The 17,135-nt window shown below is 52.1% G+C and overlaps 1 protein-coding gene across 16 annotated transcripts in view; it reads right to left on the minus strand.

Moving 5' to 3' along the window:
* Window positions 1-3,703: 3,703 nt before the first annotated feature.
* The window catches only part of MAP2K3 (mitogen-activated protein kinase kinase 3), a 96,906-nt gene continuing 83,474 nt past the window's right edge, over window positions 3,704-17,135 (minus strand). For all 16 annotated transcript variants that reach the window (XM_075899695.1, XM_075899708.1, XM_075899696.1 and 13 more), the window contains 9 exons: window positions 16,033-16,146; window positions 15,213-15,332; window positions 14,524-14,640; window positions 14,176-14,227; window positions 12,596-12,723; window positions 11,506-11,583; window positions 7,763-7,902; window positions 6,023-6,068; window positions 3,704-4,691 (listed from right to left, as the gene is read on the minus strand). In XM_075899695.1, the coding sequence (XP_075755810.1) occupies window positions 4,608-4,691; window positions 6,023-6,068; window positions 7,763-7,902; window positions 11,506-11,583; window positions 12,596-12,723; window positions 14,176-14,227; window positions 14,524-14,640; window positions 15,213-15,332; window positions 16,033-16,146 (879 nt within the window). In that variant the 3' untranslated portion in view covers window positions 3,704-4,607. The remainder of the gene's footprint in view (window positions 4,692-6,022; window positions 6,069-7,762; window positions 7,903-11,505; window positions 11,584-12,595; window positions 12,724-14,175; window positions 14,228-14,523; window positions 14,641-15,212; window positions 15,333-16,032; window positions 16,147-17,135) is intronic.

The following is a 17,135-nucleotide window of genomic DNA, read 5'->3' on the forward strand; positions in this document are numbered from 1 at the left end:
GCCCGTCGTTACTTTTCTTTCCGTTTTCTTTCCACAGGGCTCCCTGCCCGGCCAAGGCAGGAGCTGCCTTTAGCCACGAGATCCCCCTCGCCCTATTCTCCATGGATGGGCAGGGAATGGAGGGGGCAGGAGTTGAGGAAGAGGTGTGGGCTAAGGGACACGCTAGGTGCCGCTTCCCTTGGAGGAAATCTGTAAAATGTTAACAGATGGAAAAGGGGTACGAATGCTCGAAAAGGTTGGGCACCACTGTCATAAGGCAATGGGAAACTAACACGTTCCCAGTAGAGAAGGGTTAGTCAGGAAGTGGGTGATTAGTCCAAGAACTGCTGTTCAGAAGGCAGCCAGGGGATCAGGTCTGGGTCCCAGTCTTGGAGCCTGTTTGAATACAGAGCTAGCCTCTTCCATCTGTGTTCAATGCTTTTTTTTTTTTTTTTGTATATAAAAAAAAAAAGGGTGCTGGTACTCCAGGGGAAAGGTAGAGGAAAAAAAGCCAGAGTGGGGCCAGCATTGCCCTTTTAAGAGACATAGCCCCTTTAAGACACACAGCCCAGTCGACTGTCAGATATTTGCGTACAGGTGCACCAGTACACTCCGTTCTTTCCAGGTAAACTCTGACTGGAGGTGCCAGGACTGCGTCTGGAGGTGCCAGTACTTCGTACCGGGCAGTACCATCACAAAAAAAAGCACTGTGTGTTCTCATGAACAGCTGGAGGGCTACCGGAGGCGAAACCCCCACTACTGTTACATGGCACTAAGGTGTAGAGTCTTCACTGCCTGCTTCCTCCAGAGCCTCCTCTGTCAGCCTGACCCCACCCAAGGGACTTTTCAGAAAGATTCGGCGCATTAGGCTCCCTCCACTACTGATCTTTTATTCATAGCACTGCTGGCTCAAGCGGTTAAAAATAACCATGCTCTGGTGCTACGGTTTCCACACAGCGACTGAAGGGCTAAGGAAAGGAAGGAGGCTGGAGCAGCCTGGTTGACAGCTGATGCAGGAGGCAAGAGCCTCAGTCTGACGCCAATTTCTGAACAAACCAAGCACTGGAGGCATGTCTGCATTAGGTGCTGATCCAGAGCCTTTGGGGGATGCAATGGCTGTGGCCCAGGGGAAGTCCGAAAGCCCCCTTGCATCTCCTTGCTCTTCCTGGCAGGAGTGAAGAGGGGTTTGGATCGCTCCAGACAAAACTGAACCACTTCCACAGCCACCCTCGGCCCCGGAGGACAGAATTCATGGATCCTGCTCTTCAGGGCAAGGGCTGGAGTCCCTGCTAACTGGTGTAGGCCATTCTCTCCCTCTTTAAGCTCTGTACTTCCTCCAACCGGCTTAAGATTCTACCTGGCCAGGACAGGCAGGGCTGGGACTCAGGTTACAGAACAAGCACTTGTTCGCTGTAGTTCTCAGAGCTCTTTCTGCAGGTGGGGAGTGTCACTAGCTCCATTGCCCAGGAGGGGAAACTGAGGCACAGAGCGGCAAAGAGACTTGCCCACTGTCCCTCAGCAAGCCAGGAACAGACCATGAGTGCTCTGCCCACTAGCCTACACATTGCTTATATCAGTACCTCTAAAACTGGCACACGCTGCTGGCGCCCTGACTTTCCCCAGCTGTGGCATGGCCATGTTGTCACGTTTAAACTAAGATTGCAGCCTCCGGGGGAGACACAGTCTTTTGGTACATGTCTGTACAGGACCTGGCACCATGGGGCCCAGCTCCAACAGGCAGGGGCATTCCTATAATACGGCATTTGTTTCAATACCAATGCCGACACTGAAAATACAGACCGATATTAGGGGCAGCTGGAATGAGCACGTGTTGCTGTTCAAAGAAAAGCTCAGGAGAAGTTCATTTGGAGGGTTATTTTATTGCAAACAATCACTTAGTTAATGGTTACAGGCCATTCTCCTAAGCACAAGGTGAGAGGGCTTTTTCCCATGGCAACAACACTGTCTCCAAGCTCAGCTGGCTTCCAAGCAGTTACTTGGCATTCTTCCAACCATCCATGAAGGGAAAGCAGAATAAAGACCTCGGAGAGGAAGAAAACAAGGGCACATACCAGAATGGTAAAGCTGAAATAAAATGCAACTAACCCAAAGCACAACTGATTCCTGGTGCAGGCTGGCAGAACCATACCCAGGCCTTAGGTCAGTCACAGGAGGCGAGATTCATTCCCAGATAGGATGCCCCCTATACTAAGGCAGAAGAAAAGTCCTTCAAAGGCCATAAGGCGAAGATTTGGAATCCAAGCAGAGCTTTATCAGCAGCAGGAAAGGCATCCGAAACCCATGCAATAAATGAAAGTCAATCCCCAAAACACCAGGGGGCGGGGGAGAGGAAAAAGTCAAAATAAAAAAAAAAAAAAAAAAAAAAAAAAAAAAAAACAATCCCCACTAACCAACAAGGAAAAATAAAGTTGAAAGCGTTAGTCACTTTCTTACAACAGGTACATCTAAAAGGGCTCTTGAATGACAGAACAGGGCTTAGCCACTGATCAACTGTGCTGGTTGTGGAAGGGATGTTCTAGAACGGGCAATCCACTGGAATAGCGGTTGCAGAATACGCTATCCTGTAATAAAGCTACTGAAGGACACTATTCAAGAGCAGTCAATTTATCCTGGAATAACTGCTCTGTTTTGGAAGTGCACAAAATTCCAGTGAAATAAAAAGTGGCTCATTCCAGGATAGAGGCTGCAAAGCAACTTCAGTCAATTTCCCGTGTAGACAAGCCCTTAGATTAACTATGCAGCAGAATACCAAGGGTCATGAACTCAGGGAAGCTGATCTGTAAAGGGGCAGAGCCCAAGTTAATGGAGCTGATCCAGAAAGCCAGATGTCCCATGTACAAAGCTCCAGAAGGTGTCCCTAAAGAGGTTCCGTTAAAAAGATGCATTTAAAAAAAAAAAAAAAAAAAAAAAAAAAAAACACAACCACCAAAACACCCCACAATTGTTAGGCCTTGGTGTGACCCTTTCCGGCTACCTCACATGTAACCAAAAAATTGCTAGTCATTCACCAAACCCACTAGCCACATATCCATTAATTTTTATATCTTCATCCGTGATTTAAAAATATATATATACATATACACACAAATATGTATTAGAAAGGAAAAAAAATTAGAAAGCTTATTCATTATAAAACATTATCCAAATATGCCATGTGCATTTTGTGCTCACATACAGCACAAGCCAGATAACGCCTCCGTTCCCTGGCCCTTTCAAATGCCTCTGTGGCTGGATGGGGAGGGGAAACCCGTCCTCCGGTTTTCACAGTGGATTTGTTAAGTAAGGGGGGGCTTGTCCCCTTCCTCCCTCAAGGAAAGGTTTTAATTTACAGCTCATTCAATTAAAACTAGGAAATGAGTTCTACAGTCCATTATATATACACACACATCAAATGTACAATTACGGACACCACTTGACACGTCATTGGCTTCACATCGCGGATGGGTTTGGTTTTTTGGGGGGTGGGGGGGGTTAATGTGGAACCAAGTAGAACGAACATAACCTCAGAAGCCAACAAGAGTCACAGTGCTGGGTCTGTTCTTGAGCTCCAGCTTCAGGAAGTGGGCGGGGAGGGTGGCAAGTCCTAGCCTCTACGAACAGCTGAAACGTGGGATTTCGGCACCTACGTCACTGTCTGCCAATGGGAGCGGGCCACCTAAATACCTATCCAGTCGCAGGGTGGGGTGAGGTTTTTTTTTGGGGGGGGGGGGAGGGGCAGCATATGGAATCCTCCCCCAAATGCCATGGGCCTGGGATTGTTAAAACAGGCTTTTGGGGGTCACTGTAACAGTCTAGGGAGACCTGACCTGTGTGTGGGTTTGCCCCAACAGGGTTCTGGCAAGGGTGGAGGTGCCTCAGCCATCGAGTGGCCTTGGAATGACACACACGTCTGATCCTGGTGTCACCCCTCTTCCACAAGCAGCAGTCAACTGCAGCTGGGCAGAGATTTCCTCAGACCACTTTTGGGACAGAGTCTCGTGGGATCCCCGCAGCCATGGTACCTGGTGGGGAGGGCAGGCCTTGAGGGAAGGCAGAACAGGACTGAACTCTGATGGAGGCATCCCCTGGCCCCCCAACTGCTGACGGAGACACACTCCCCCAGGCCTGGGAGGAACAGAGAAGGAGACTGGAGAGTGCAAAAAAGAATCTCTTGGCTCTGCCGCACAATGGAGGGAGCGAGTGCAAATATTCTCTGGCCCCTTCGCCAAAATGGCTCAGGAGGGGGGCACTTTCACTCTCCCCCTGCCCCATCCTTGAACGGAACAGACTCCTCAACTCAGATGCCAGGCATCTGGCTCTCCTGACGCAACTGAGGAGGAATGTTTGGAACCAGGACATCATCTCCTGAGCCCACTCCATCCCATGGATGAGTCAGCAACGGCACTGGCCACTCCATGCATCGATTTCAAAGGTCCTTGCTGTGTAAGTTTCAGTGTACAGGTGATAAAAGCCAGAGCACACCCCTGCCCGTCTGGCTTGGAGAGGCACACGGGCAGGGGAGAGGCAATTTGTGCAAACCACCGTGAACATGAGCCCTCGTTTTCTCTTCTGGGGGGAAGCCAGGACATTGGTTTGAAGTGACTGTACGTGGCAGCGAGGCTGGCGAGTTAGGAGTCTTCCCCAAGGATCTCTGTCACAAAGGAGGCCATGTCAGTCTCTTTGGTGTTGTGCAAGGTAAAGAAAGGATGTTCCTGCCAATGAGAACCAGGACGGCATCAATGTGGGCATGCAGAAATAAAACTGAACACGATCGCTGGCAGGAGTCACAAAGCCAGCACTACATCGGGGGGTTTCTCTCCCCCACCACCACAACCCTAGGCAAATACAGTTAGAAAGTCCCAGACTGGTACATCCATCCTGTTAAAACTCCAGATTGTAGGCCACAGGAGCTGAACTGGACAGATTCATTTCACACTTGCGACCTCTGCTTTTGAAGTCCATGCAAGAGTGTAGGGCAGAAAAGTCTGCCGCCTGGATGACTCAGCCACACTGAGCCACAGATAGCAGAAGCCAGCATAACCAGCTGCTAAGTGTGCTACAGGGTTCTTACTAAGGATGTTAGCATGTAGCTGTTTGCATGGTTAACCGATAGGATTAACCGATGAGCCCAGACTTAACAGCTACACACACCTCCCCCCCACCCGCTTGCCTTGCTGCCTCTGTATCAGAGGCAGCAGGGGGGAGGGAGGAGTGGGAGGAGCCAGTGTCTGTGTGTACTGGCTCCGTGGTGTCAGCTGCCCTACCATCCCCTGTGATGCTGCCTCTCTATTAGAGGCAGCGGTGCCAGAGGAAGTGGGGGGGAGGTGACAAACATTGGCTCCCGCCTGTCTCCCCCTCCCCCGCCCCAGCGTGTAACCATGTAACTGCTGAAAAATTCAATGATTACACGTTTACAAAAATTAACGTTTGCCAACATCTTTAGTTCTTGCAGCCCCCAGCTAGGGAGCCTTCGGTCACTAGCTCAAGCTGTAGCAGCTCATGCTCTTAGCTCCACTGGTCCCCACTTCAACCCGCAGCTGTGATGGGTCTAAGCCAGCCAGAAGCGGAGGTGCTAGGGGCAGAGAGGGGAGGCCGAATGCACCTGGCTGGCAGACACTTCAATATTCCTGTTCCCCCTCCACTTGGCTCCATGTCACTGACTTGGGACTTAGCAAAAAAAAAAATTCAAATTGTGCAGACACCCCCACCATTGCTCTAACGCTTCATGACAGGCCCGCTAAAGGGGGGATGGCGAAGAGAGCAATTGCCTAAGGCCTGGGGCTTCCGGCTGCCACCGCTGCTACTGTGGCAGCAACTGGAGCTCTGGGCCCTTTAAATTGCCACCTGAGCGCCACACCATGAGCTCCATGCGGCTCTGAGGGAGCAGCACAGAGGATTAGCTGCCCCCAGCCCCGCCCCTTCGACCAGAGGCCCCGCCCCGCCCCACCCCTTCCAGGAGCATGGAACCTTCCCTGCTTAGTTCCTTTAGCTTTCATTACAGGCCAAGATTACGTGACATCAAAAAATAAAAATCCAGGCTCACCATAAGTTCTAAATAATTCATTCGTTCCGCAGGATTCTTCCTTAAGCTGGAACAGAAAAATAAAATGGCTCATGACACGGTGGCTTCATCTTTGCTGTCCATGGACTAACCAGCATCTCAAGATGGGAGAGAAGGGGGAAACCTCTAAGCCAGCATCCCCTTCTTTCCATCCGGCAACTCCCAGTTCTTCATTCTCTTGGATTATGCAAGTGTTGGCTTTGAACCAGAGCGCCTAGCAAATCAATGAGGCAGGCAAATAGGAGAGTGCTGTCCGACAGCACACAGCCTGGTAATCAGTCAGATGAAACCCTCGCTCTTTCCCTTGTGCGGCCAGAACAGGCGCAAAATATGCCCAAGAGAAGGGAGTCTGGTACCACCCAACCGGGAAGATATTGCATGCTAATACCCAGGGCTAGACAAACCCCGGTGAAAGGCACTCACCAGCTCTGCACTGCACATGTGCGAAGTGCCAGTGAATGGGGCTCGCAGCGCAACCGGCTGAAATCTACTCGCCATGGGCGAGTAGATGCAGCGGTTTGTCAAGCCCTGCTAATACCTATTCCAGAACCACAGGCCCAGCCAAGAGCTGGCAGATTAAAGGGCAGATTCAGCTTAAAATAGTGGCCAAAGCAGGTGAAGACTCCCAGCTGAGACGGCCAACTTCAGCCTTCACCCAATTCAAAGCGGCAGCCCAAGGCAGCATTGGGCGGTAGATGCACCAGGATGCTACAGCCAGTCGCTCTGGGCTGGGTGCCTGCAACGGAAAAAGTTCTCAAGCGTGAACTAGGGAGGCAAGTGACTAGTCAAGTAGTCGACTACCTGATAAGCTTACTGGATAATTGAGTAGTCATTCTACTAGTCGTTTCTCCCCCCGCCCCCACTTGCTGCCTCTATCTGGGTATGTCTACACTACCCCGCTAGTTCGAACTAGCGGGGGTAATGTAGTCATCCGCAATTGCAAATGAAGCCCGGGATTTGAATTTCCCGGGCTTCATTTGCATAAGCCGGCCGGCACCATTTTTAAATGCCGGCTAGTTCGAACCCCATGCCGCGCGGCTACACGCGGCATGGAGTAGCTAGTTCGGATTAGGCTTCCTAATCCGAACTAGCTGTACTCCTCATTCCACGAGGAGTACAGCTAGTTCGGATTAGGAAACCTAATCCGAACTAGCTACTCCGTGCCGCGTGTAGCCGCGCGGCATGGGGTTCGAACTAGCCGGCATTTAAAAATGGCGCCGGCCGGCTTTATGCAAATGAAGCCCAGGAAATTCAAATCCCGGGCTTCATTTGCAATTGCGGATAACTACATTACCCCCGCTAGTTCGAACTAGCGGGGTAGTGTAGACATACCCTCAGAGAGGCAGCAAGGGGGGAGCAGGAGCCAGTGGGACCCAGCTTAAAAGTCAGTCTCCCCCCCATCGAGTACTTGATTAGTCGAGTACTTGATTAGTCGATTAATGGAAATTTAACATCCCTAGTGTGAACCGTACAAAGCGCAAGAGCAAGAGCCCTTTACAGCCAGTCCAGCGACGACGGGCAGGAACCCGCACCCATCTGCGGAGCATTTGCTGCACAGATTGCAGGTGGCTGGTCATTCAGGATGAGGAGATGGGAAAGACTTACAGAGGTGGTGTCCTGAGGCAGAGTAAAGGTACGTTTGGTGCTTTGGTACAAGAGACGAGCATTCAACATAGGGAAGCCTCAGGCAGGAGATGGATGGGGCTCAGCTTAGACACTCACCACTGTGCTGTGAAGTCCACAAACTCCTTTGAGAAGCGATCAGCAGGGAGCTGGGGTGAAGGCTCCTCTACCACTTGCTTGAGTTGCTGGAAGGGGGTGCCCCAGGACTCGTAAGGGAAGCGGAGAATGGCCATCTCAATCTAGGGGGGCAAGGGAGAGAAAAGGCAGCCATGAGGTCTTGGCAGTGTGGAATAGTCATATCCTCAGATTGCTAATTCTCTGGAGTGGGGAGTCTGTGTTGGGTTTGTACAGCACCTAGGAAAACGGGCTGCTGAGTGGTGACTCAGACTCCTGGACATGCAGCAATACCAGCTTCAGACTGACAGCCCCCAGGAATACCCCAGGCCCTGATGGCTAGCAGAGTTTCAGTGGGCAGAAAAAAAAAAAAAAAAAAGTAAGATTTTTAAACGAACTTTAAAATGAAGATTTCTTGCTAACATTTTCCAGTTTTTTCATTATAAAAATGAAGCCAGAAGTCAAAATGCTTTTCCACGACACTTTTTTTTCCCCTTCAGTTTTGGCCTCTCAGCCACATATATTCTGTATGTTCCTAGGACATGCCGAAAGACAGGAATTTTCTTAAGGTTCTCTAAGCCGAACACAAGGTATTTCTGAGCTACTTTGCCATATACTTTGCCAGGCATTTCTGAGTATTACTCTGCCCATTTTCAGTGTTGCATCTGGGCATCTTTTCCAGTTCCTGACACCCTCCTGAGATTTACACTACCCCCCACTGGGAATATTACTACACAAAAAGTACAGCCCATGGAACAGGAAAGCCAATGGAAGAGAATTAGTTAGCAGAGAAGCAGCTATGCGCCAGCTTGGACCTACTATTTTTATCAGCAGTCTTTGCTGCATGATTCAGAGGAAAGCAAAATCTACCAGGCACCCAGTGGCACCACCTAACACTGATCACACAGAGAAAGGGTGTTTCTTGGGTGATAGGCCTATGCCCAGAATTGGAAGATTCAGCCACCTGTACCCTGGCCTGCATAACTTCAAGCGTTCTTGGTCAAAACTAGGCTGTCTCTTTAAAGCCAATAAAAATCTCCAGACTCTTGCCTTGCTGGTCACGGCCGCAGCTGTACCTTTAAGGTACATCACCACACACCCAGTCTCTGTAGCTAAGGTCAGTCAGGGAGCGTGTGCGGTTGGTTCCTAAAGGAGAACTCAGCAGTCCCGTGGCAGAGCGAGCCCCAGGAGGGTTTGGAATGCGTAGAAGCCAGAGTCTAGCTGATTTCATAGCCCGATGCAAGCTGGGCAAAGTTTAGCTTCTGCTGTTTCTGTCCTTAGCTACCACGAGAGATGCCCTGTAAATATTCTACGTGGTGCGGCAAGGGGCGGCGGGGTTGGCACCTCGTTACACAGGTTTCATTACTGCCCTCAGCCAGGAATGGTACAAGTGGAAGAGTCACTAAATAGCTGGCACATGCAAGGATGGGAAGGCAGGAACAAGCCCTCAAAGAGCTCTCTATGGACTCCCCGCAGGGGCACCGGGCATACAATGCAGCAGGATGCTCCGGTCTCATGTTTGATGAGCAGTCTGGGTTCTGACCCTTGCTGCCGGAAACCTGTCTGCAACCCACCCACAGAAAGCCCCATCCGAGTGCTGGCCAACTATCTTGAAAAGGTGCTGGTCTGGAGTCATCAAGCCCCCTTAGGTTACAAAAACAGGAAGCCAGCCCAGAGGAAGATATTAGTAAGAATCACCCAGGGGAGGGGCCGGTGGGAGGGAGGGGGGAGAGCAATCAGCTGCCCGCTGGCAGGATTTCAGCAGAACCCTCCCTGTGGCTTTTAAATGAGAGAATCGATTTCCTCATTTGTACTATCTCAGGTCGCACGGCTTCCTGCCTGTGGGGAGGAAAACTGAAACATGATCGCATTTCCAGGCTGCTGCACAGATGTCCCGTCAGCTCAGCTCAACTCCAGACTGAATGCAAAGTCCAATAGGAAGAAGAGGCAAGAACTGGAGGCTGTGGCGGGGGTTTTGCTGCTGTTGTGAGGGACAGGGAGAGACCATTTGCTAAGGCAGCATGCACAAACTTGCATCTGACGAAGTGGGTCTTGGCCCACGAAAGCGTATGCTCCAATAAATCTGTTAGTCTATAAGGTGCCACAGGACGCCTCGTCACTTTTGCAGACTCAGACTGACATGGCTACCCCTCTGAAACTTAATGGACTATACCTGCTAAAAGCTTGGGGGAAATCCTGAAAGAAAAAAAAAAAAATTCTACCCACTCAGTCTCTCCTTCTCTTGGAAAAGGAAAAAACATTTCCCAGGCGTTAGCTTCTTTGAGCCAAGAACAGGGATTTCCTTTGCCCTGCGGAGCCAGGAGGGTTCAGATGCTCACTGAAAACAAAAGCTTCTTACACTTGTCAGATAAGCTACCCAAAGCCGCTGCCACTACTATGAATCCAATTTGCAGCCAGTTAGCATCATAACTGGCTCGAAAGCTTCCATGTCCACACATCATGTGGCTTAATATCATCAGAGCTGTGTGTTCCCCAGCCTCCCTAGCTAGAGGTCTTGAGATGGGCGCAACTCACGTCTTGCAACACCCGGGCCCCAAAAGCTGTGCTTTCTGTAACCAGTTTGCCTGGCCCTCCTCCCTCCTACCTCTCTGTCAAGTGGGATATCCCACATTGTAGTGACCCACAGACTGCTCTGTTTGCATGTCCAGGCACTATGGCCTGGTTCGATATTCCCAGAATGCACTGCTACACAGATCAGTCACATGGCACAAATAGCTGCGCTGGCAGAAAGGCTGTCACCTAGGTATCAACTGAACCATGTTCCTCGTAACCTGCTATGGAAGCTATGCCCCCAACTGACAAGAGGGAAACTAGAGGGCAGGCAGGGCTGTAATTGGCTTCACACAAGCAGCACCCTCTGCATCAGCAGAGCCAGCCTGAACACAAGGGGTATGTCTAGCCTACATGCCTCTGCCGGCAGAGGCATGTAAATTAGACTATCCGACAGTTAGTGAAGCGGGGATTTAAATATCCCCCGCTTCATTAACATAAAAATGGCCGCTGCGTTGTGCCGGCTCAGCTGATCGTCGACATAATGCGGCAGTCGAGACGCGGATTGGTCGGCAAGGAAAGCCTTTGCCGACCGATCCCTTATGCCTCCTGAAACGAGGTTTACAGAATCGGTCGGCAAAGGCTTTCCTTGCCAACCAATCCGCGTCTCGACTGCCGCGTTGTGTCGACGATCAGCTGAGCCGGCACTAAGCGGCGGCCATTTTTATGTTAATGAAGCGGGGGATATTTAAATCCCTGCTTCACTAACTATGTCGGGTTGTCTAATTTACATGCCTCTGCCAGCAGAGGCATGAAGTCTAGACATACCCAAGGAGTCTACAGCCCAGCCTGATGTTTTCAGTGTTCTGCCAAGGAACTGAAGACCCCCTGGAGCAGGGGAGTGGCTTGGATGCTGCACAAGGCACTTGTGAAAACCACGAGCAGTAAAACAGCGGTACAGGGGAAAGTACGGAGACTGGCCAGCCTGTTGAGGGCCAATACTTGAGGACTCTACCGTGCCCTCATCCAGTCATGCTCCTGTTGTAGTGAACAGGAACTGGCCCGAGTAAGACTTCAGGATTTGGCCTCTACTGGAATGTGTCTCCCTGGGGTGGGAGCTTCCAAAACACGTTAAGCATGACCAGGCTAGAAGCCAGATCCAGCTGCCTCTGCCTTCCCCCACCTTGTCATCCAGACCACAGCGCGCGCACCCTTACCATTGTGATGCCAAGACTCCAGACATCAGACTTCACGTTATACCCCTTCTGGTTCAGCTCCGGGTTTATTCTCTCTGGCTGCAGCAACGAGATGGAAGTTAGTGCAACTCAACTGTCCTTTTCCCAGCATAGAAGACAGACAGACGCCTACTAGTGTATTATCCTGGACTACGAAACCCAGCCTGGGTGGGCTCCCCAGGCACTGATGTTAGCGAATAAGAACGGTGGTCTCTAAATGTGACTGATCAAAGCAACGTCTTAAGCAACTTTATCCAACTTAATTTTAACAAGAAGTAGTCTGTATAGTGCCACAGGACTAACAACTACATATAAAGTGTCATGAGCTTTCGTGGGCAAAACCCACTTCCTCAGATGAACGTGAGTGATTTTGCTAATGTTCTTTCCCCACGTGCCACCTCCCACTAATGGCTTCTCCTGGAATTGCCACTGTTATCGGATATGGTGGCGGTCAGGGTGCTAAGCACCAGAGAAAAGGACAGTTCCTGCCCCAAGGAGCTTACAGTCAGTACATAAGACGAGGCGGCAACAGCGGGAGGGAGGGGGCGGTTGTGGAAAGCTGGGAGGACCATGCAAAACAGTGAAACAATCCTCATGAGCTAACTAGCAAGGTCAGCCCACGAAGTCCCTAGCCAGTGAGGAGCCAGCCAGCCAACAGGCACCTGCTGCCAACAGCCAGGCTGCTAAGACGATTGTGCTATTCTGAGGACCAAAGATGGCAGGGGAGTAACTTGGGTTACAGTGACAACACTTTGTGTCCAAGCCAACACAGCCCACGCTTAACTACATGAGTATCCCACTGACTCAATTATATGGCTGCACAGCAACTTGCGTAGGGCCAATTACATGCTGCACGTTAATCAAGTGTTTTAAGTGTTTTGCTGAATCGGGGCCTCCGGGGAACATTCCGGGACCGGTTCCATTTCAGGGCAGGCAGCTTGTGTTCAAACTCCCCCATTCTGTTCCTACTTAAAACTAGGCGCTAGGGAGGGGACAGACCCATCCCCAGCTGACGCAAGGCAGAATGCCGTCTCACGATGCCGGACCAGAGCATGCATTCTCACGCACTTACAGCCATGTAGGGTTTGCAGCCAGCATCCATAGTCTTAGCAACCGAGTCCACCAAGTAGCCGCTGATTCCAAAGTCGCACATTTTCACGTGTCCCTCCTTATTAATGAGGACGTTGGAAGGCTTCACATCTAACAGGATTAGAGAGGAGGAGCGGATTACATCTTCAGTTTAGAAAGCTCAAAAGAAGTGGGCTACAGAGTTCAGGAGGCTTACAACCATAAAGTCAATGTTCTAGCTGCTTAGAGACGTTGCAGGGAATCCTTGCTGAGTCAAGGGGGAGAGGATAAGCCAAAGGAAATAAGACCAGAACTCAAACACTCCACAGACCCTGGATTTCAATATCATTCACTCTTATTTTTAGCTCACTTCGCACTTCTACGGCATCTTATTCCCCAGTACAATGACCTAAGCCTCTACCGCAGGGGTGGGTAAAAAGGCCTCCGCGGGCTGGATCCGGCTCACCAATGGGGGTGGATCTGGCCTTCAGAGGCTCTGCTGCTCCTCCGTCACCAGGACTGGGGGCGGGGGAGCGCCGGAGGCCTTCTCCACTCTGCCTCCACCCTGTGAGCAGCACTTCAAAGTTGCCTTAATTGGCCTGGGGGCGGGAGAGCATGCGAAGCCTCCTCCCGCCCTGCCAGGAGCATGTGGTGCTTTGAAGCACCGTGCACTGCTCGCAGGGCAGGGGGAGAGGAGGGGGAACCGGAGGAGGCTTCGCGTGCTCCCCCACCCCCAAGCCGATCAGGGCCTGGGGGCAGGGGAGCTGCGTGAAGCTTCCTTCACCCTGCCCCAGCCTTGTGAGGAGCCCGCAGCACTTCAAAGTGCCACAGGCTCCTTGCAGGGCGGGAGGAGGTATTCCGTGCTCCCCCACCCCCAGGTCCCGATTGGCCTGGGGGCTGGAGGAGCATGCCAAGCCTCTTCCAGGGCATGGGTACCTAGTGGGAAGGGGGGGGGCAAACATGGTCTGGGAGTGGGGTAACCCCACCCCTTCCCATTTAGGCCCCACCCCTTCCAGGTTGGTCTGGGGCTACTTCAAAAATTTTTGAAATGGCCCCCAGGCAAAAGTTATTGCCCACCCCTGCTCTACCTCCTTAGTGGCAGACAGATCCTGAAGCACAGATTAAGTGTCTTGCCCATGGTTGTGTGTCTACTCCAACACCACAAGGAAGAGGACCTAGGTCTCCTGACTTGCAGTCCCAGAGTTTTAACCATGAGTTCATCCTTCAACCAGCTGCTAGGAATCAGAAGGCATTTTTCTAACAGCAGTCTGCAATTTATGCTCAGGAACTGAGGTTGAGAGTCAGAAGTATGTGGAAATGCAATTGTGAACATATTCAAACGGGGAAGGAGAAAAAGGCACAGAATCCTGTGGTGGGTTGTAAGGAACAACTTCAGTGAGTGCAAAACATCAGGGTCAGGCCCTGAGGTTTGAAGCCCCTCTCGAGATTCTGAGCCCTTTCTGCAAAATGAAGCTAGAAGCCAGACGCACCCAGCACCCTACAGAAATTGTGCCCTTCTAAGGCGGATTCCTGGGAGCGAGAATCGGGCAGGCACGTCATTCTAATCCCTCAGCATTTGCTTACCTCTGTGAATCACTGAGAGTTTACTGTGCAAATGCTCCAGGGCTCGCACAATCTAGGGATCAGAAGAGAAAGAATGTTTTAGACACACTGAACCTCACAGCAGCAGCCTTTCCATGCAAAACAGCCACGAGCACGTGCACAAGCAGGTGGCTCGTACGATTAGCTTCAGGGCAACAGAGCCGGCAACGCGTGGTCTCCGTGCCTACAGATGAACATCACAACGCTTAGATCCTCTGCAGTGCCAATCACTGGGGCACTGCAAGCTTCCAGAGCCCGAGATGGGACGGGCAGGGGGATTATATTGACAGACACCACGCGGAGTTCTCTGGTCAAACGTCAGCCACTTACCGACACAGCGATCTTCCCGAGGATATCCTCGGGGATCGTCATCATCTTCTCTAGCACCTTCTTGTAGAATTTATCCAGAGAGGTGTCCATCAGCTCCATGCAGATCCACACATCGCCCTGATGATGAGAGAAACAGTTTGTGAGGAAGACGAGCCGGAGGAATTCTCTTGCAGTGACTCATCTGGAGATCAAAACAAGGTGGCAGTCCCTGCCCTTTTGATGTGGGCAAACCTGTCAGCTGTTGCTGTATCAGAGCATCAAGTTTGCCTGGGGCATGAAGACGCATGGGCCAAAGCTGCAAGGATCGTACGATGGATTCAGATTTGGGGCCCAGTCCAAAGTACAGTGAAGTGGATGGAAAGATTCTGAGCAGCTTCTGCTGAATGGATCCAGGAGCCAGACACAATGTGCTCTGAACCAGAGCTTTAGCATGGAGGTGGGACAGTGGAGCAGACACACACACCCCACCACCCTGTTTCCTTGACACTTTGTGGATGCAGTACGGTGGCCCAGGATCTACTCCTGGAAAAGGGGTAGATCTGTGCTCTGGTGGAGTCCAACTATCCACACACACAGCCCACACAGAATACGAGGATACGGGGTCCTTCAAGAAACCATTCCAGCCCGTCCCGTAAGCCAACTGAGAACTGAGCTGCCAGAGCGCGCCACAGCTAATGCTGCCCTGTTACCTCTCTGAAGAGGGCTCCGTAGAACGTGACTGTATAGAAGCAGTCTACTGTCCTCATGGAGATGTCCAAGTCCATCAGTAGCCTCTTCTGCTCCTGAGTGTTCACGGTCGCTCGGATTCTCTGAGGAAGGAAAATCATGAGCCAATGGTGAAGCTCTTGGGCCCACATGTGACACCTTAGACCTCCCACTAAGTGCCTGGAGTTTTCAGGGCTGCATTTTAGCCTAACCTTCACTGGGCCTTTCATTATGCATCTGCAGTGCTGGAGGGGCACAGAATTACCCCACACTTTAATCTAGAGAGGTGCATGGGCCCCCGATTTCAAGGACATGTAGTTGGGTATCTAAGGGATAAGAGTCTCCACTATCATTGGCTGACTCCCTGGTAGGTACTGAAGCATGCCAGCACCTGAAGGGAACTTGGACATCCAAGTGGCCAACACTGCCCGTTCAAGTGGCCGTCATGAAAGGTCCGAGTGGCTGGAGTTTCAAAGTCTGCTTCATGTCCTCCAGGAGCAGTGCTCCATTCCCTGCAGAAAGGTGGGTTCTGGTCGGGCCTTCCCCCTCACCTGGGAAGAGCCTCCCAAAATCCACCCCCAGCAAAGAGAATGGCGGAGTCCCACATGGAGCTAGGCGGGGTCTCGCTCACATCTAAGGGCCCAAGGAGCTCTTCTCCCAGAGACAGGGCCTCAGCCCAACAGCCGGTAGAGTCACCTGGATTGCATCCACGCCAACAGGAGCGGAGCTGGGTTTCTAGCGGCTCCTTGCTGGTTGGATCCTCACCCCCCTCCCTCACAGGAGAGCCCAGCATGCTGTTCTCACCTTGACAGCCATGATGGTGCCACTCTGCGCGTGTCGGACTTTCTCCACCACTCCGTAGGCCCCACGACCCAGCTCTGAAATGGTCACCAAGTCATCGGCCTCCACTTCGAAGTTCTGCAGGAGAGAGGGCAAGTTACAGGCTACCACAACACTGACAGGAAGTAGAAGAAACAAGACTAAGAGCTGAGCAGCTATAAACTTTCCCCGCCCCACACACGCGCGCACACACACACGTTGCCACACTGAAAAAACGGGCATCAACCACGAACCGGGCCTTGACCAGAAGCGTCCACCCCAGACATTCCCTTTGACGGGATGGCAGCACACCAGTATCGTTTGGTCAAGAGTCCTGCTACAGGCGGCATTCCAGGACTAACAGCCTGCTGCCTATGCTAGGGATGTTAGATATCATGTATGTAACGGAATAGTTGTGTGACCGCATGAAATCTTAGCGGTCACAGGATTATTCAATAGTCCCTGGGGGTGGGGCCAGCAGCCAGTGGGCTCCTGGCCTCCCTCCTAGGGAACCGCTACCACCCCGTGCTGCTGCCTCTGTATCAGTGTGGGGTGGCAGGCGGGAGCTGGTCCACCAGGGGTGCCAGTTTAAAAACCAGCTTCCCGTGCAGACCGGCTGCCTGCAGTCCCTGTCTTCGGGGGGGAGGGGGCGTCCAAGCTTCCCGTGGACAGAGGCTGGACCACGACAGCAGCCCCTCCCTCTGGGGAGCTCAGACCCCCACGGATAGGGGCTGCTTTTCAGCAGCCTCCCCTGCCCTCTCCCCCATGCTGCTGTCGAGGTAGCAGCGTGGGGGGGGGGCAGATAGCACCATGGAGCTGGTGTTGGGGGAACCTGCTTTCAAGCCAGCTCCCCTCAGCACGGCCTCCTGCTCACCCCCCTCACTGCCTCTGTAGGAGGCAGCAAAGGGGAAGGGGCGGGGGCAGGTGGGTCCACAGAGCTGGCACGCACAGGGAGCCTGCCTGAAAGCTGGCTTCCTGAGCGTATCGGCTCCACCCTGCCCCCTCTCGAGGGGGTGCAGGGCAGGAGGATCCAGTGCTCATAGGCAGCCTGCTTAAATCCTGCTCCTCACCACACCAGCTTCCACTTC

The sequence above is a fragment of the Pelodiscus sinensis genome, chromosome 16 (genome assembly GCF_049634645.1).
Source record: "Pelodiscus sinensis isolate JC-2024 chromosome 16, ASM4963464v1, whole genome shotgun sequence".
In the NCBI taxonomy this organism is placed as follows: domain Eukaryota; kingdom Metazoa; phylum Chordata; order Testudines; family Trionychidae; genus Pelodiscus; species Pelodiscus sinensis.